At 44.7% G+C, this 19,988-nt stretch overlaps 1 protein-coding gene across 1 annotated transcript in view; it reads left to right on the top strand.

The window, feature by feature from the left end:
- Positions 1 to 534: 534 nt before the first annotated feature.
- Positions 535 to 19,988, top strand: part of LOC147434961 (uncharacterized) — a 35,057-nt gene continuing 15,603 nt past the window's right edge. The window contains exons 1-4 of the mRNA XM_086490061.1: positions 535 to 692; positions 793 to 924; positions 1,560 to 1,614; positions 1,698 to 1,778. Of these exons, the coding sequence (XP_086346187.1) occupies positions 628 to 692; positions 793 to 924; positions 1,560 to 1,614; positions 1,698 to 1,778 (333 nt within the window). The 5' untranslated portion in view covers positions 535 to 627. The remainder of the gene's footprint in view (positions 693 to 792; positions 925 to 1,559; positions 1,615 to 1,697; positions 1,779 to 19,988) is intronic.

Genomic DNA, 19,988 nt, shown 5'->3' with positions numbered 1-19,988 from the left:
GCTTTGATCTCGACTGTCCGATCGCCACAATGAACTAGGGGGAAAAATTGCTGCCCGAGTTCATCCTAGTTCACCGTCTTCGCGGGGCACGGGTCGAACTAGAAACTTCCTGATTGCCCAATGCCACACGAAAGGCCTATTGTCATGCTAGCATGCGTGGGTGACCATGTCGACATGACAAATGATGGCCATGTCGATTCGCCCTAGTTTACCCACCCTTAATTTATCCATCCCTAGTTCAGCCTACTTCATTGGACGATCAGACGACTGAGATCAAAACTGCTCCGCATCAGTGTTAGAAAAAAACCGGGGTACAATGTATTTTAACCGACTAAAATCATAAAATCCGGGTTAGATTTTGAGCTTGCCTTGCAGAAAACCGACAAATTTACACAAGTTTTAGTGTAAATACCGGTAAAAGCTTCAAATTTTGACCTAAAAACCACTAGAATTTCAAGTTTGCCCTTATTTTCTTCGGTTAGGAAAAATGTATTTTTCTAGCCCTGCTCCTCATTCGCAAATTTGGATCCTTGATCTCGTGTGATATGATTGAAGGATGGCCCCACCATGTCAGCACACGTTGACTCACTCCAAATGTAATTCCTGACTCAAATTGAAACGCAGCGAATGAAGCATTTGGTATCAGATATACTGCGTACATGCAATCGTTCGGCCATGATATTGTGTGCCTGGTACGTCTATTCGAATTTCGAGAGAGAGAGAGAGAGAGAGAGAGAGAGAGAGAGATGAAGAAGAAGCAGAGAAGAAGAGCCAGTTTTTCTTGTATTGCAGCTCAACTTCTATGCCATGGTGGGCTTCTTCACAAATGACCCTTCTGCAGCTGAAATTTAGTGGCCCTCTCAAACTGAATCTACCGAAAGCCCGGTTGCTGGTGTCTGAATGCTCTTTTCAAAGTCAAGAAAGGTGCGCGCTTACACGCACACTGGCACTTTCTTGTTTGTAGTAATATTCGAGCTCTTTCTTGAGTCACACCCTGCGGACAGGCATATTTCCAATGCTATGAGGCTAGGGGGATTACATCTTAGTTGTAGTACTTGAAACTCTAGATCATGTGATCATAGCAAGACAATGGCGTAGGAAATGCTTAAGCAAAATTTGAATTGGAGAGGGTGCAGAAAGAAATCACAATTATCAGAGCAAAGGAAGTGGTCTCGGTATGTAAGGAGAAATGCTTGGATATTAGCTCATGACCATGTGATTGGGAATAAATGACCCAAAGAATGACCGTTGCAAGGGCACCACATTTGAAGCTTGTGAAACCAAGAAGGACAATGCAGCAGAAAAGGGCATTTAAGGCAACATTCAATGCCTTTAATCAAGATGTTTTATTTTGTTTATCACAGGACCGTATTTTTAGGATGCATGCTGTATAGTGGAGCCTAAATGCCTTGGAGTCTTTCCTGCAATTGTTAAGTGAGCTTTATGGATAAAATTGTTAAATTCGTATGTGTGGCACGCCGAGGCAAAACGAGTTAGTCTATGCTGCTTCACCAAACACTCTACAGACTCGTTGATTAATGCAATGTGGACAACGGCAGTGTAGAGAGGAATGATGCTGCTATCTCAGGACCACTTTTTGGGCCGCACCCTCGGGTAAAGAGTCCACAAGAAAGGGATTTGCAATGAGTTTGCAGATTTAGATTAGTTTCAAGTATTTTTTTTTGTATTGTTTACAGCTGACAGCTGAGGATGCTGTCAAAGTACAACTACATGCTTTGTCTAAGAACGATGAGCCACGAAGAGACCATGGCCTTGAGGTAATCAGCAGCAGATTTCGCAATGGTCTGATAGTATAGTAGTAATGGTAATAGTAGGTCGTCTATAGGTAAACAAGAGAAGTTTCTTATGTCAGATCTTAGTTAATGCTCTGTTCGGCATCCCTGCAACTTTATCTGCAAAGTTTATTAAGTGTTTAATGGTCTGTTGGATGAGTTCTCTTTTACTACTAAGCTACGCTTTCTGGTTTTCTGTCTTGCAGCTTTCAGTTTGGTTGCATTGGAGATCCCTTGCTTAGGAAAAGAAGTTTTAATAAAAGGAAGCTGTGAGCTTTCCATGTATCTTTAGTGAGTATGTTAAGCAAGCAACTATGCACTTTAAGCTTTCTCAATTTAGGGCATCCTAGGTTGAGCCTTCATTGGTAGATTAAAACGGCCAGCCATCTCTCTCTCTCTCTCTCTCTCTCTCTCTCTCTCTCTCTCTCGTGTGTTGCCGTTTCGCTCAGGCCACACTGGCCGGATCAACCTGCTTGCCAACGTTCCCCGGGGAAGGGGAGGGGGGGGGGGGGGATCCCTCCCCCTTTTATAGTAGTATAGATAGTATAGATGCAACAATCTCCTCACCTATTTTGTGCCAGAATTTGAAACCCCCACTTCAATTTACTGAATATCTCTTATGATTGTGTGCCTTTGCACCCTGGTTGGTGATTGGGTGCACTTGAGGATCAATAGTAAATGTCTCAAGCAAGTTTGTAAGAATTTATTTTAAACTATCTTTTCCTATGTATAGTTCAGCTTTGATCACCAAAAAGGTAAATGACGTTTCTATCTTATTATGCTTGCCCTCTTATTAATGTGCGCCATGTGTCTTGGTTGAAATTGTTTTAGGGTGATCCTCTGGAGTTTCTGTTCTCTCAAAGAGCACTCTCTAGGGAGAATTCTCAATGAGGAGCTATTGAAGATTGTTGGTGAAGGCGAAGTTAGCTGCCCTCCTATCTGCCTCCCAAGAGAACTCATCAGCCCCCTCTAGGGCTGCCCAATGAGGGCGCCAGGCTTCAACGAGAAAAGAGCTCGAAACTTATAGAGTCCTTAATCCAGTGTGCCTCCTTTGACCTCGTCAAAGCTAAGATTGTGAATTGGAACCAAATGCTTTGTGAAAACTACATTTGTGTCAAGCTTGCACACCTCATGCACGGACATGGTGGAAGAAACATAAAGTACCTTTGAGGAATGTATTCCCTCAGTTACCTCGGTTAACTTCAATGAGAATAGGACTGATTTGTTGCCAATAAACATAGTAGTGCAAAGCCTGTGCATGTTGGTTAGAAGATCCTTCGAAGGTGTTATGTGCTGCACTGCATTGGTGAGATGTCAAGCTCAACATGTGCTATTCTTGGATGACTATCACGGACTGTCACCGTTACTAGTGCGCCTTGGTGGATACGCGTATCTTCGCTTGTGATACTACAATTGGACTACACCGACTTGGTCTACCTACCGGAGTGATAACACACTTATCATCTAGCTCACTCACGAGCGGGTCACATTAAACCGTTGTATTAGTTTTCCCTTATGATGTTGTACTTTCCCTTTTATGCTTTGTAGACTTTTTATCTTTTAGAAAAGAAGAACTAGAAGGTTGCGTCCATCTCTGTGTGTGTGTCACAAACTATTCACTTGTCAAGCCACTGAAGACCAGAACCGACTTGCAGATCCGCGTCAAGTGGGGGCCAATTTATTAAAAGGTTTTTACCAACTTATGGGACCTCGTCCGATGGGGCTGAAGTGACACAAGACAATTAACTAACCAAGACCAACACACAAACTCAAGAACCAACGCAAAAACGTGATGACGTGGTAGCTGTATGAATGTCCGCGAATTGCACTGACTGCCATGTGGCATTGTACGGATTTTCGCATTTTGCATTGAATCTTGCTGACGTGGCAAAACTGTACGGAATTGCTAAATTTGGCACTGACTGTTTTTGGAAGGCCAGATGCTTTTGTAACTGGATGCTTTTCATATACTGCTTTTAGATAGCCCAAGGCCTTTAAATAAGTGCCATGGGCTGAGTCTCTGACATGTTTCCACGTGGAAGTGCAAAGAGCTAAGCACCGGCGTTGTATTGATTGGAAGCAATATAAAGAGATATCAAAAGGGGGCGCTAGGGTTTGGGGCTAGTGCTCTCTTGGGGTGGAACTCAGCCACTCCGCGTCTCGTGTGTCGTGCATCTCTTTCAGTTCAGTTATTTGAAGTGCTTAATAGTCTGCTCAGCTTGTTCTTTTCCATTGGCACGTGGTGTCCTTCCGTTACAATGATATCAAAGCTTCAGGCGTTAGCTTTTCTGAAAGTATATCGGTCCTTTAAGAGCAGACATAGCAAGATGGCGCTTCCAGATTCTACATAAATTTTTTATTCTCAAAGAATCTTAGTCTCTGTGCCCGGACTTATTAGCCACTCCCACGCTTAGTCCATCGCGCATTGGACGCGCTCCCGTCCTCATCGCTCGGTCTTAAGGGGCATAAGCCATAAAGAACCCAAGACCACATGGCGTTCATGTAACAGCTGTGTAACGCACAACATCGTTTCCTTCATCAGGTAGCCATCCCCGAATGGAATATCTGGCTACTACCTCCCCATTCTGTATTCGACCGAATACATCTGAAAAATCTGTATCTGTGGCATACTGATCGACCATGTCCTCGAAGCTTCTATGGTGTATCGTGGAAATAGCTAGAATCAACGGCTTCCGGGACAAAGCATCTGCCACCAAGTTCTTCTGTCCCTGCACATGGACAATCTGGAAGTGAAACTGTGACAAGATGTTCGCCCACTGCATCTGCTTTTCCGATAGTTGCTTCTGTGACAAATAGTAGCGTAAACTCTGATGATCGGTGAAGACCGTAAAATCGGCTCCTAGTAGGTAATGTCGCCACTGAGTAAGAGCATGGATAACCGCCCAAAGCTCTTTCTCATATATTTGTGCCGTCAATTCCGGCCTTGAAAACAATCGACTCTCATAGGTAATGACATGGCCTTCTTGCATTAAGACCGCACCCAGACTACGACCACAAGCTGTCTGGGTACAGATCTTTTGTTGGCAATTTCTGAAAAGCTGTCTTGTAGACATCTCCCGGCGCGATTCGGATCTAATGAAATTTGCTCTTCAAATCGATCCTGCTTAAACAAGAGGATCCTTGTAGTCGGTCAAGAATATCATCGATCCTAGGAATCGGAAATCTGTTCTTGATGGTGATTTTATTGAGAACTCTATAATCAATGCACATTCTCCAAGATCCGCCTTTCTTCAAAACCAACATCAGAGAGCAGTAAGGTGAAGCACTCGGCTGGATAAGACCCTTTTCCAAGAGGTCTTTCACTTGGTTCATAATTTCTTAATTCTGGGCTCGGCTCACACGATAAGGTGGCCGGTCCAAGAGGTCTTTCACTTGGTTCATAAATTCTTAATTCTGGGCTCGGCTCACACGGTAAGGTGGCCGGTTCGGTGGTGTGCTTCTAGGTATCAGAGCAATGGTATAATCCTTAGGACAAGCTGGTGGCAACTCGCTTGGCAGGCCGTATGAAAAGCAATCGGCATGAGTGTGGAGAAAATCTTGGCGTTCTTTATCAAGTTCAGACATATTTGTCCTATGTTCATCATTCAACTCTTTCAAAAAGATCGAGTAAACAAACAGAGTGGATTTCATTAATTTCGAAACGGTCGAAGCTGATACAATAGGGACAGACTCGCTCTTTAGTTTCACATTAAGTACAATGTTTCTGCCCTTTTGAGTAGTCAATGTCGCTTTCTTTGCCCGATAATCGACCACGGCGTTGTGCTTATGGTACCAAGGGACTCCCAGGAGGACATCACAACCTTCCAAGGGCATCATGTAGAAGTCCTCGTGCCCCAAATACCCCTGACAATGCAACCGAAGTTTGCCAATGATAGGTGTAACGGCCACGTCCCTGCCGGGTGCTGCTAGAACTGCCTCTGCTTGTGGTCCCATCCGATCGGGTGTAATCTCGAGCCGCGTCGCCAATTCAGGTGAAATGAAGTTGGCCTTGGCTCCTCCATCAAAGAAAATCAGGGCTTCTTGATCTTTCACTTTGCCCCAAGCGTGGCAAAGTTCTGAACTTCCATCAATCGTGCTTGGGTTAGTATCCATGCAATCTGAAACCAGTCTTGCTTTCATCTTGCCTTTTCGTCCACGTTCCTCAGCTGCTTTCGAACTCTCTGGCCTTTCTTCATTCTGTTCTTGCTGTGCCTTTTTAGGGCACTTCGCGGAGATGTGCCCATGCTCCCCGCATCCAAAACACTGCTCCTCTTTGATGTAGTTGGCTCTCTCCCGAAGAGTGAGCCGGGGTCGTGAATCCTTATCTTTCTTTTCTTGGGGGCTCTTCTTCTTTCTACTTTCATTATTAGAAGTCTGTTCGGTTCTCTGAGTCATGATCTCATTTGTGGGGTAAGTCAGATTGCCTGAATGAATGGCAAAACCCCGTTTTGCATGACCCATCAATTCTTGAATAGAATCTGACTTTTGTTCTAAGCAGTGATCTCGGATCTCTGTAGGAAGTCCGCAGCAAAACCGCTCAATCTGTTCTTTAAACGAGATCTTCTTAAATGAAGAGGCTGGTAGAAAAGAGCTCCAAAATCTCTCGCAATAGCATTTTTATAGTGCATAGACCTATTTTCCCTATTTTAGCCAATTTTCACTTATTATTTTCAAGTGACTTTTGTTGGGAACTAGGTAGGGCAATTTTAGCAAGCAACTATATAAGTAAACCTAGCGCTAGCACTTTCTGGCAGAAGAGGCAGCAGGGACCTGACATCCAACAATGCACAAGACCCCCCTCGGCAGGAGACTCAGCGTTTTCAGCCAAGAACAGCCAGCGTTTTCTCCATTGCAGATCAACCCCAGCGTTTGCATTGCAGATCAGCCGGCGACAGCAAGACACAACAGATTCCCCTAGCGTTTTAGCACCTGGACAAATTCAGCCCCTAGCGTTTTTGCATTAGCATGGCAGATCAGCTTTTTGCAGTTCCATCGCGACAAGATCACCTTTAGCACCAGCGTTTTCAGTTTTCAGCATCAAGATTACGCAGTAGAACTTCCGAACCTCGCAAATCTCACCTTCCCGCAGCAGATCCTCGTCGCACAGTCAGATCCAACGCAGTTTGTAGATTCAGCCTGAAAACGCAGATTTCAGCAGCTGCGTTTTCAGCGCGTCGTCGTCGCATCGTCGCTGTCGACATCGTCATCAACATAGAGTCAGAATACAGCAGATAAAGATTTGCAGATTTCAGCCATTAGCATTTTCAGATTTCAGCCCATCTCGTCGTCGTCCTTATCGTCGTCGACATCGTCGGCAAGTCCAAGCATTGTAGAGATTTGTGCAATCAATAGTAGACCGCTCTCGCCATAGAGAGTGGGGCCTTCGGAGGAGGGTCTTGACAACATTCTAGTGTCGTATTCTTCTATCTCTCAGTCTCAGCACCTTCATTCACAGTGTTTATCCACTTTGTTTGTGATCACTTGTACTCTCTCATTAAAGGAACGGAAGGCTCTTCCTTCCATAAGTAAAAGAAACCTTGAGCACAGTTCGGAGCACTCATCTTGAGCAAAGTTCAACATTCACTTCCGTTGCACCTTACATTGGTATTAGAGCTTTGGCAGTGTTCTGTATCACTCAAGGAAAGAACTACACAATTTTTTTTTGCTTGTTGCGGTCCACGTAACCCAAGTCCTCTTGGGCATGTCGATTCCTAATCGTGTTTTTGAAGAGTGACAGGAAACCCAAGAAAGAAGGGCTTGTCCAGCTTCCCCTTTTGCCGCTTTTCACTCATTGAGAGCGGACTGTGCACTTAGCAACTGGCCAATGGACGCGAGGTGGGAAAACTTAAAAAGCAACCTTGGTGTGAGTGCAAGGCCGCCAAGGCGTGCGCTCGTGGGAAAGAGAAGAGCTCGGGTGAAGAGAAGATCCTTCTCTAACACAGATTGCAAGCTAAAAAAGAACCTCAAGAACCTCAAGACCCTCCAGAACCTCAAAGACTCAAGACCCTCAAGAACCTCAAGAACCAAGACTTCAAGTGTATGGTCATCACCCGAAGCGGAATGGATACTTCGCATGGAGGTGGTGAGTATGGGAGTGGCGAAGAAGAGTTTTTCCCACCAGGAGGTTTTTCCGACCCTCCCCCTTCCCTATCTAGGCCACAGTTTGCACCAAATCCTATGGAGGCTTTGGTCAAGTCGATGATGGACATGATGGCACAACAAGAAGCGACTCGCGTTGCCTTGGAACGCGAGCACGATGAACGAAAAGAAAGAAAAGCAGAAAGAAAGGCAGCTATTGAGCGTGAGCGTGAGCAAGTGTGCTTGGTGGCCGAAGACGGACGAGCGGCCTTGGAGGCAGAGCGTGAGGTGCAGAGAGACCTACACATGCAAGAGTTGGTCCGACAGGCTCTCACCTCGAAATCCAAGCCGGCCAAAGATGTTGGTAGTTCATCAAGTGGCGTAAGCCGAGATTCCGACTCCAACAACCCCGTCACAGAGAAGATCACGTTCAATAAGCATGATGGTAAGATGGATGCGACGATTATTCATTTTTGGTTGCATCAATTTAATGCTTATTTTGTAACAACTAAGAAGACACGAAATAGCAAGGTTTTGATGGCAGCTATGTACCTTGCCGGTGAGGCCATTAATTGGTACTACGCATGGCAAGAAGCACAGTTGACCGCGCACCTAGAGGAAGCCGAGGAAGGCACGCCCCTTTCCTTCAAGTGGGCCGACTACCAAGACAAGCTCAAGACGCGGTTTATGCCCCCATAGTACCTAGCACGGTTGAAAGACGATTGGTGCAGTTTCAAGCAAAATGGTATTCCTGTTATGTTTTTCTCTAATCGTGTTTTGTAGCTCGACACCCAATTACGCAAATCGGATGATAAGCACAAGGAGGCTTTCATTTTCGGGTTGGACGACTATATCAGGTTTGATGTCGAAGTCCTCGACCCAATCGATCTCAAGAAGGCGATAGCGAGTGCTCTCGCACAGGAGATGAAGCACAACAAGGGAAAGCCTAAGGAAAACAAGACTTCCACAAGTACCTCTCAGACTTCTCAAAACCCTTAGAACGGTAAGAACAGTAAGAATGGTAGAACGGTAACTCTTCTAACCAATCTTCCAATAGTCTCTCAAAAGAACTCTCCAAATGAACCTAAGGTTAAAGCTAACACAATTGCTAAACCTAAGCTCAAAACAAGGAATACATTACGTTGGAAGAACAAAGCATTTATTCTAAGGAAGGTCGTTGTTTTCATTGTCACATCAAGGGTCACATAAACGAACATATCCTAAGCTTGAATCTAATGACTCTAAAGAACCCACAGAACCCACTTAATTTGTCAATGCAATAAATGAGAACACGAGTGTGACCCAAGTTTCTCATGATCCTCCCATTAAGTGTTATGGTCATGTGAAGGGTCAGCGTTTTGTCATATTGTTGGACCCAGGCAATATGCATGGTTTGATTAGTGACTCTCTTGTCGAAAGAGCCGGCTTGGAGGTTCGCAAGACATCTCCTTTCGAGGTGTCAGGCTTCTCTCCCGGTATGGACTCTCTCATCACACAAGAGTGCCTTGATGTTTTGTTCACTGTTCAACAAGTGTCCTTTTGCATAAAATTTGTAGTCTCTCCTCTTTCAGGATGTGATATGCTTTTGGGCATTCGATGGTTTCGAGAGCATAACCCGCTCATTGATTGGGCGGAAGATACGTTCACTTTTAATGCCAAAAGTGACTCTTCCCTTGTCATTCGTGGAGAGCAAGTTGTTCATTCTTCATCTCTCATTTCTAATGTGCAGGCAAAGATTGAAAAGAATCCGGCGAAGGAGACTCTCTCAGTCTCTTCTTTTCCAAAGCACGACACACATGATTTGCATGATAATGATAAGCATGATGATTTGCAGGATAATGATGTGATTTTTACAAGGATGATGGTTTAGTTGATACTTTTTCTAGTGAAGTTAACCTCGTTCCAGATTCGATCAATCACGAAGACCTGATCTTGGCTCTCGATCAAGGTCCAAAGAACCCCCACACGAAGATTCAATCAATCACGAAGAACCGATCTTGGCTCTCGAGTAGAGGTCCAAAGAACCCCCACAAGAAGCATTATGTGTTCGAATGAGCAGTAATCAAAAGATTCTCAAAAATAAAGCAACTGAGCCCCAAAAGCTGCCAATTTTCAGCCAGCGTGAAATCAAGAATTTTTGTTCGCTTTGCCACTTCATCAGCAAGTCAGCGCAAAAGCAGATTTTCGTACAGCTTGTTCCACTTTTTGCGCCGCAAATCATGGAGTTGCCGTACGGTTAGCCTGTCAACGGGTTTTCCGGGCCTGTACCCTGCTGGAATGTGTCTGGGCATGCCATGTCACCGGTTTGTGACAGGTAGCAACTGGTTTTTTTTTAGTGAGCTGCTCAGAGACTTGGTGAAGTGTTGGAAACATGTCGTCCAACAATGATGGACTTAATTAGATTGTTAGCGAAGAAGTGGACAAGAACAACTTCCATGCTTGGAAGTTTCAGAATGACCAATTAGCCGCTACGTGATCTCTCGGATCTTTATCTCCGAAGTATTTCCTGATTACCCATTCTTGGATTTGGGACGGTCTAACTCACAGATTGTCTACAAGTCTAACCATAGACTCTCATACTTTTGGAAACCCTATCGTAAGGAGCTTGAAATGCCTCCAAAGCTCCATAAGCTCCATTGGATAAAGGTTATTGTGAGTGCATTGCTGCTGGCGTTAGTGAGTGCTGATGCAAACGCTAGGGGACTGGTAATGATGGCGATCCTGGGAATGCTGAAATCGCCAAGATGGGGAGGTGCTGAAGATGTCCAAATCGCTAGGCTGAATGTAGGCGAGGATGGAGAGACCAAAAACGCCAAGGGGTTGCTGAGGTACTGCGGGTTCTTGCTGAGAAGATGTCTGTTGAGCGGCAAGCTCCAGCTGCCTCTTCTGCCCTTTAGTGCTAACTTGGGTTTGCTTATATATTAACTTAGCAAAATTGCCCTACCTACTTTTGTTGGAAAGTCACTTAAAAATAATAAGTGAAAAATACCAGAAATAGGGAAAATAGGCTAAATGCACTGGAAAATTCCCCTAACTAATTCTAATGGATTCTGATGGGAATTCTGATGATCATGCTGTGTGCAACCAGAGGATATGCATCTATGCTAAGTGACTGGGCATGCACGGTCTACGAATAGACTCACAAAAGTGCCAGATAACTTCTAATCTAGACTGACATGGCTGAACTGAACCCTGATCATGCTGTAGCTTGTCCACGGACACATAGGGTTGGATGTGTCACGTGACATCGTTGAAGATAATGTAGGGATCTGGTAGCTATGGTGGATGGACTCGTAGGGGAGCCATGACAAGGAAGAGAGCATGCAGGTGCAGAGAAGGTAACGAGAGAGAGAGAGAGAGAGAGAGAGAGAGAGAGAGAGAGAGAGAGAGAGAGAGAGAGAGAGAGAGAGAGAGAGAGGGATTCGACACTCTTAACAAAAAGGAACACGCTATTGTATTGTTATATTTATGGAAAGCTTTACATTATGTATATAGCAAACTTACCATGCAAAACTTAGTTTTAATACTCTTCAGTCTATTAGCTAAAGATGTAATGTTTTTGTCGGCACGCATAGCAAGATAGTACAACTCCATCTGTCACAAGACGGGCACCACGTGCCAATAGAAAAGAACAGACTGAACAGACTTTTAGCACTTCAATAACAACTGAACTGAAAGAGAGAGGCAACACGCGACACGGAGTGGCGGAATTCCACCCCAGAGAGTATTTTCCCAAACCTTGGCGCCCCTTTCGGTATTTCTTTATATTGCATCAACACAGTACAAGCCGGTACTCCAGACTCTGCACCTTCTCCAGGAAGCATGCCAGAGAATGAGCCCTAACCTCATATTTAAAGGCCCTTGGCCTGAAAAGCAATTATAGTGAAAAGCTTCAAACTCAAAAGCTTCTGGTCCAAAAGCAAATGCCAAAAGACTGCCAATGTAAGTCACGGAAATTCGTACAGTTTGCCACGTCAGCATGTCAGTGCAATTTCCGAAAATCCGTACAGCCTGCCACGTCAGCTGTCAGCATGAAATCCGGGCCGTCTGTACAGATTTTCCACGTCATCGGTTGCTTCTGCTTCTTCTTATGCTGCTTCTTCTATGGTTGAGGCCCCTTGGCTGAGATCTGCAGGTTGGCTCCGTTCTTTAGGACTTGACATGTCAACAGTTTGTGACATCCCCCCTTCTTGAAAGAAAGTAATTGTCCGCGTTTACAGCATATCTGCAAAACAACTCAAGTTAGCTCAAAATTTTTCCGAGGGACATTCCGAGGGGCAATCAATTTGCTATTTTTTTTTTGTTAAGGAGTTGGCTTCTCCTTTCGGCTCTTTTGATCAAGGAGTTGGCTTCTCCTTTTGTCCAAGTTGGAACTTTTGATATGTTGGCGTTGTAAAATTAGCCATCACACCCAGACCGCATTGATCTTCCACGGGTGTTTTGATGCACTAAAATTACATACCCAGGCAATCTCATCCAATCAGGAACATTCAGTAGATGGCACATCACAATGCAACACAAATGCTCACATATGCATGTTACAAGACATAGAAACATAAAGTTGCCGATGAACACTTCCCCTGCAAATAACCATCGAGGTCCGGGCCATGAGCTGTTCAACGACTCCCTTATCACTCCTCCCGCAAATAACCTAAAAAGGTCCGGGCCATGAGATAGAGACTTTTTACAACCAAACGCCCCCTAGACCGCAGTTTGCATCGTTTGGAGGTGCTGAGAGTAACCACTGCTCAGACTTCTTAATACTCCCCCCGTAAATAACCATGCAGATCCGGGCCATGAGTACACAATAACAATACTCCCCCCTTTAATAACCACAAGGGTGTGGGCCATGAGTAAAAGCAACACTTTTCAATCATTCAATACTCCCCCTGCAAATAACCACAAGGGTCCGGGCCATGAGTATGAATGAGCAAGCATTCTCAAACATCATTTGTCACTACCCACCCGGGAGTAAAATCACCAATCAATGAAACTAGTTATTAAAACCAGAGTCAAAACATTTCAAATCGGCACCAAAGCAGGTTCAAAACAGATACCATCCATTTCAAACAAATTCCAAACAGGATCACCAAACAAGTTCTCAAACAGATTTCAAACTTAAAAAGAAATCTCGACGTCAGTCAAGCTCGAAAAGTCGACTGACTCTCCATCCTGAAACTTGCACCAAAAAATTAGGGTTAGGTTCATTCCATAAGGTCGCGATGAAGTAAGGGTGGGGTCGGGTGGGCTGGGGTGGGGTCGGGTCGGAGCATGAAGATAAAATTTCCAATGAGCTTTGGAAGTGCGATCTTGCTCTGTCTGCTCTTTGGTAGGATCGGTATGCTTTTAGAAAAGCACACGCCTGATGCTCTGATACCACTGTCACAAGACGGGCACCACGTGCCAATAAAAAAGAACAGACAGACAGACTTTTAGCACTTGGCTTGAAAAGCAATTACAATGAAAAGCTTCAAACTCAAAAGCTTCTGGTCCAAAAGCAATGCCAAAAAGCTGGTAGCGTAAATCACGAAAATCTGTACATCTGCCACGTCAGCATGTCAGCGCAATTTCTAAAAATCCGTACAGCCTACCACGTCAGCAGTAGTCAGTGCGAAATCCGAGCTGTATGTACAGATTTTCCACGTCATCAGTTGCTTCTGCTTCTTATGTTGCTTCTGCTTCTTCTAGGGTTGAGGCCCCTTGGCCAAGATCTGCAAGTTGGCTACGCTCTTCAGTGCTTGACACGTCAACAGTTTGTGACACCATCTTTAGACTATATGGCACTGATGATGTTAGAGGGGATGTCTTAGTATTTCGTCAATAATATGCAAGATGGAGCTGATGGTTGTATTGTCTTGTGGATGACTACCATGAGTCTATACCTTGCACTTTCCTTTTAAAGGCGAATCTGGACATGCAAGCTTCACGTTGTGATGCTTTCGTTTGTTAATATCGTGTTAATTTGTTCTATCATTTGTGGTGCATATACCCTATCAACTACCTCATTATTGAACTAATTTTCCCGTATGCTCTTGTGCGCGCATGCGTGTGTGTAGGAGCATATATTAGTACCTAATTTTACACCCACGTCAGCATGTCAGCGCAATTTTTGGAAATCCGTACAGCCTGCCACGTCAGCAATCAGCGCGACATCCGGGCTGTCTGTACAGATTTTCCACGTCATCAGTTGCTTTTGCTTCTTCTTATGCTGCTTCTTCTAGGGTCGAGGCCCCTTGGCGGAGATTTGCAAGTTGGCTACGTTCTTCAGGGCTTGACACGTCAACAGTTTGTGACACCATCTTTAGACTCATCATTGAATACTTAGCTTAAGCACCAAAAAGCTTTGATGTATGCTCATTCTACACCCACTATATGGCACTGATGATGTTAGAGGGGATGTCTTAGTATTTCGTCAATAATATGCAAGATGGAGCTGATGGTTATATTGTCTTGTGGATGACTACCATGAGTCTATACCTTGCACTTTCCTTTAAAGGCGAATCTGGATGTAACGAACTTGGACACTCCAAGTCAAGAATCAACCGCGACAGCACCAAATAACCACTTCAAAACAATTCACAGATCACAATAGATTTGCACTGGCCCGGCGGAGTTCTGTGCCTAGAGATATTGGCCCCAAAGACTGGCGCCCCTTTCGGTATTTCTTTTTGTATTAATCAATCATCAAAGTACAAGAGAGCGGTTAGGGTTTCACTCTCAGACTCTGCGTCCAGATGCTCTGAGAAGTGAGGCCCTCACCACTAATTTAAAGGTTACAAGGGATGCCCAAAAGCAGAGCCCCAAAAGCTTTTAAAATCAAAAGCATCAGTTCTCTCTCTCTCTTAGAGAGTCTTTTCTCTTTTTTTTTTATATAAAAAAAAAAAGCAAAAGCAAAATTCGCGTCGCTCATCATTTTCCAAAAAAAAAAATAAAAATATATATATATATATTTTTAATAATCCGCCTCCGCGATTTCCGAAATTTAGGGTTTTTGGCAAAAATTAGGGTTTGCAGGAATTTTAGGGTTTCTGGCAGAAATTAGGGTTTCTGCTGTCCGCCACGTCATCACTTTGTGACATACCCCCCTCTTGAAAGCATTGTAATCGACCGCGATTACGCCTGCAAAACCGACAAAAGCCATAAACCGTCTTAGCAGACACTGACTGTTAGTACCTACGTACTAGGAACACACATCTAGCACATGTACAAAATCGACAGTCACATCACACGACATCACAGGACATCACCAGACATCACATGACATTCAACATTCATTCGGATCTTAGACCATGATTTATCGGCAATGTAGCTAGCAATCACATCTAGGTCCAATCGGGACCTCATCGATGTCCGATTGACTAACCCCTATTGCAACCATGTCTATTCGAGATCAATCAGACCAAAATGCTGCAGTCATTTCGGCTATCAGTTCCTGCACTCACAAGAAGTCAAGAACAAATCAGTATCATAATCAGGAATTCCATTTCATAAAGTCATCCAGCAGAATACTGTCAGCTCTCAGTATCCCTGAAGCTCAAAGAGACATCAGTGACTTTAGTATCAAAATCGAGGCATCTGTTGACAAAGGAGTGGAGTGACTCCCCTCTTGTGCATCCCACTGCACCAGATCTTCGGCCAAGCTGAGTTCTGGGTTCCGTTTGGAGTAGACTATGCTAAACCAAAACATCGAGGTAAAGTTTCACAATCCGAGGAGTATCTGCTAGGTCCTCCTCCTCCATCCACTTCGCATCAAATGCAGGAAAGTTCTTGAACTTAACCAAGAACCGCCTTCGGACTTTACCTTTCTTCGTATCATTATGTGCCAAAATCTGTTCAGGAACAAGGATCTCCTCGTTTTCTTCCACTTTGGGTTGCTCATCGGGCTCCCCATCATCAGGCACATCACCCTTAATAGGTTTCAAGAGACTCACATGCAATGCATTGTGAATCCTCCAAGTATCCGGCAGTTTCAATCGGAAGGAGACATCATTTATCTTGTCAGTAATCTGGAAAGGTCCGTAGTATCACATACTAAGCTTTGGAAAAAGCCTCTCCTTTCCCTTTTTCTTTCTTAGGCGTGCCTTCTCAAAAGTAAGAGCACCCAATCATCCTCCTTCAATTTCCAGTCGCGACGATGGCGATCCGCTGCCTTTTTCTGTCGTTCTTGAGACTCCTGCAAAGTCTCGCGAACCTTGGCAAAAGCCGTATCCAAATCTCGCGAATATTCATCCGCTTCAAATTTCTAATCTTTCGTGCTCAGGAAGGATGGAACCTTCGTAGCAGTTTCAACAATCTCTCATGGCGTCTTCCCCGTCGAAGAGTGTATCGTGTTATTGTAGGCAAATTCCACCAAAGGTAAGTTCTTTTCCCATTGAGTCTTCTGATGCGAGATACAAGACTTCAATAAATCTAAAATCACTGAATTGGCAATCTCAGATTGCCCGTCAGTCTGCAAGTGGAACGATGACGAGAACTGCAACCGCGTGCCAATGTTCTCCCAAATTGCCTTCCAAAACAAACTCATAAATCTGGGGTCTCTGTCGAAGACAATCGTCTCAGACGTGCCATGTAATCGGAAAATCATCGTGATCATTCTGTATTCTCGGGAGATAAAAAAAAATGAAATCCATTTCAATATTTTCCCAGGGGCGGGTGGGTATGGGTAAAGGCTGTAACAATCCCTGTGCCTTATGCCTGTCAAACTTGACCTTCTGGCATACCAAGCAACTGCGCACAAACTCTTCCACATCCTTCTTCAGTCTCCGCCAAAAGAAATCTCTCTCTACCCCTTTCATGGTGGTAGCAATGCCGCGGTGACCCGTAAAAGGTGGACAATGGCAATCAGTCATAACCTTTTCCCTCAACGGCTGTGTAACGCACAACATAGTCTTTTCCATCAAGTAGCCTTCCCGAAGGGAGTATCCAGCTACTGTCTCCCCATCCCGTATCCGTGTGAAAATATCTGCAAAACCTGTATCTGTGGCATACTAATCGACCATATCCTCGAAGCTCCTATGATGGATCGCGGAAATAGCCAGAACCAACGGTTTCCGAGACAAAGCATCTGCCACCACATTCTTCTGTCCCTGCACATGGATAATCTGGAAGTGGAACTATGACAAGATGTTCGCCCACCGCATCTGCTTTTCCGAAAGCTGCTTCTGTGACAAGAAGTAGCGCAAACTCTGATGGTCTGTAAAGACAATAAAATCCGCTCCGAGTAGGTAATGCCGCCACTGAGTAAGAGCATGGATAACCGCCAAAAGCTCTTTCTCATAAATCTGTGCTGTCATCTCCGGCCTAGAGAACAAACGGCTCTCGTAAGCTATGACATGGCCTTCTTGCATCAAGACCGCACCCAGACTACGACCACAAGCATCACAATATACTTCGAATGACTTCTGCAAGTCCGGCAAAGTCAAAATAGGTCCCGTAGTCAATTTCTCTTTCAATGTCTGAAAGGCAGTCACCTCTGTGGGTCCCCACGAAAAAGGTACTCCTTTCTGTGTCAAGATATGCAAAGGGGAAGCAACCTCTGCAAACTTTCGTATGAACCGCCTGTAGTACGAACACAGTCCCAAGAAGCTTCTAACTTCATGGACATTCCTCAAATCGGGCCAATCACGGATATTCTCTATCTTGGCCGGGTCCATTCGCACTCCTGCTGCTGACACAATGTGTCCCAAAAAGTGTATCCATGGTAGGAAAAAAATTCACTTTTCTTTGCATTAATCACTAGCGTGTGATCTCGTAATGCCTAAAAGACTTGAAGCAGATGATCTCTGTGTTCTGCCTCATTCTTCGAGAAAACAATGATGTCGTCAAAGAAAGTGCCAACAAATAGCCTGTACTCTCGAAAAATCCTGTCCATCATCCGGTTAAATGTCGCAGGAGCATTGGTTAAGCCAAAAGGCATCACCAAAAACTCAAATAACCCAAAAGTCGTCCGAAAAGCTGTCTTGTAGACATCTCCTGGCGCTATCCTGATCTGATGATATCCACTCTTCAAGTCAATCCTGCTAAAGCACGAGGATCCCTGTAACCTGTCGAGTATATCATCGATCCTAGGAATCGGAAATCTGTTCTTGATGGTGATTTCGTTGAGAGTGCTATAATCGATGCACATTCTCCAAGATCTGTCTTTCTTCAAAACCAACAACACTGGAGAGCAATACGGTGAAGTACTAAGCTGGACAAGACCCTTTTCCAAGAGGTCTTTCACTGAGTTCATAATCTTTTCATTCTGTACTCGGCTCACACGATAAGGTGGCCGATTCGGTGGTGTGCTTCCAGATATCAGATCAATGGTATGATCTTCAGGCCCTCTCAAAAGCAATCGGCATGAGCGTGGAGAAAAAAAATCTTGGCGTTCTTTTCTTCAGGTCAAAACATATTCAACTTTTATCCATGGTTCAGTTCTCCCAAAAGAATGAGTAAGAAAACTGAAGTTCATCAAGTACAATCTCTAAGCCCTTCATTTATCAAAGTCGCTTTCTCGGCCCGGTAGTCAACCACGGCGTAGTTCTTGTGGTACCAAGGGATCCCGAGTAGAACGTCACTCACGTGCCCTGAACACCCCTGTCATTGCAAACGAAGTTTGCCAATGCTCGGTGTAATGGCAACATCCCATCCGGGTGCCAGTCGAACTACCTCCGCTAGTGGCGTCAGTCTGTCGGGCGCAGTTCCAAATCGAGCCGCCAATTCCAAGTGAAAAGAAGTTGGCCTTGGCTCCTTCAAAAGAGCTTCCTGATCCTTCACTTTGCCCCAAAAAAAAACGGCAAAGTTTGTACTTTCATTCATTTGATTCGGTGCAAGTCCCACGCCATGTGGTACCAGTTCTGCTTTTCTATCTGCCTTTTCTGCCACATTCCTCAGCTGCTCTCGAACTCTCAGACCTGTCGTCGTCTTTATCATTCTGTTCTTTCTGTGCCTTATCAGGGCACTTTGCGGAAATATGTCCATGTTTCCCGCATTCAAAGCACTTCCCCTCTCTGATGAAGCGAGCTCTCTCCTCAGGAGTAAGCTTGGGTCGTGCATCCTTTTTTTTTCTCTGGGTTGCTCTTTTTCATTCTACTTTCATTCCCAGAAGTCTGTTTGGCTCGTTGTGTCATGGCCTCATCTGTGGGGTAAGTCAGACTGCCAGAGTGAATGGCAAAGCCCCGCTTCGCATGACTCATCAACTCCTGAATAGAAGCTGACTTCTGTTCCAAGCAGTGATCTCGGATCTCTGTAGGTAGACCCAAGGTAAACCGCTCAATTTGTTCTCTGAACGAGATCTTCTTGAATGAAGAGGCGGGTAGAAAAGAGCTCCAGAATCTTTCACAATAAGAATTCACTGTATCGCTCTTGGTCATCCGGAGATGGTTCCAAGCAGCTCGTATATCTCGCTCAAACTCTTGAGTCAACCAAGAAGAAATAAAAAGCCTCTTGAATTTCAGCCATGTAACTGGCACAGTCTTGCTTAATAGAAGCGTGGACCACCAAGTGCGAGCATTCCCCTTAAAATAAGAGGCAGCTCTTCGAATCTTGGAGTGCTCTGAATAGCGTCCTCCCGCGAAAGCGATGTCAAACTGCTGTATAAGAGACAAAGCCTTCGAAGCATCTGAGTATCCTGAAAAGTATCAAACTTGATCGAGTGGCCACCTTCCTTAAACTCTCGGACTTTCTTGCTTTTATCTTCGAGAAAGTCATACTGGTTGGCTTTGTAAAAATTCTTCTTGTTCGCATAAAACTTTCCGTCATCGGAATCTGAGCTGTCTGTAGACGAGTCCTCAGTAGAACTGTCAGTCTTTGGGCGAGATGTAGCCTTCTTTGCCTTTTTCTTGCCCGTTCCGAAGCTTTGTGTCTTGCTTCGCTTTTTTGCTTTTTTTCTGTCTTCTTCGCTCTAATCCGAGGAGCTAGAAGAACTGTCAGAAGAAGAAGAAGAAGAACTGGGTACTCCTTCAAATCGAACACGCTTCTTCCGTTTCTTTGCTTTGTCGAATGTCGACTGACGACCCAAATATCCCGGGAAGTCAGTACCTTTGTTCTGCTTTTTGCCGTGCTTTTTGCCTTTCTTTTGCACGTCGAAAAGCTGAGCAATCCGTGCATCAACCACGTTCTCCAGTTCCTTCTCCG

This window comes from Adiantum capillus-veneris, chromosome 19 (assembly GCF_014529385.1).
Source record: "Adiantum capillus-veneris isolate H3 chromosome 19, ASM1452938v2, whole genome shotgun sequence".
Lineage (NCBI taxonomy): Eukaryota > Viridiplantae > Streptophyta > Polypodiopsida > Polypodiales > Pteridaceae > Adiantum > Adiantum capillus-veneris.
Note: the sequence above shows the minus strand (reverse complement) of the source record. Positions and strands in the feature narration are given on the sequence as shown.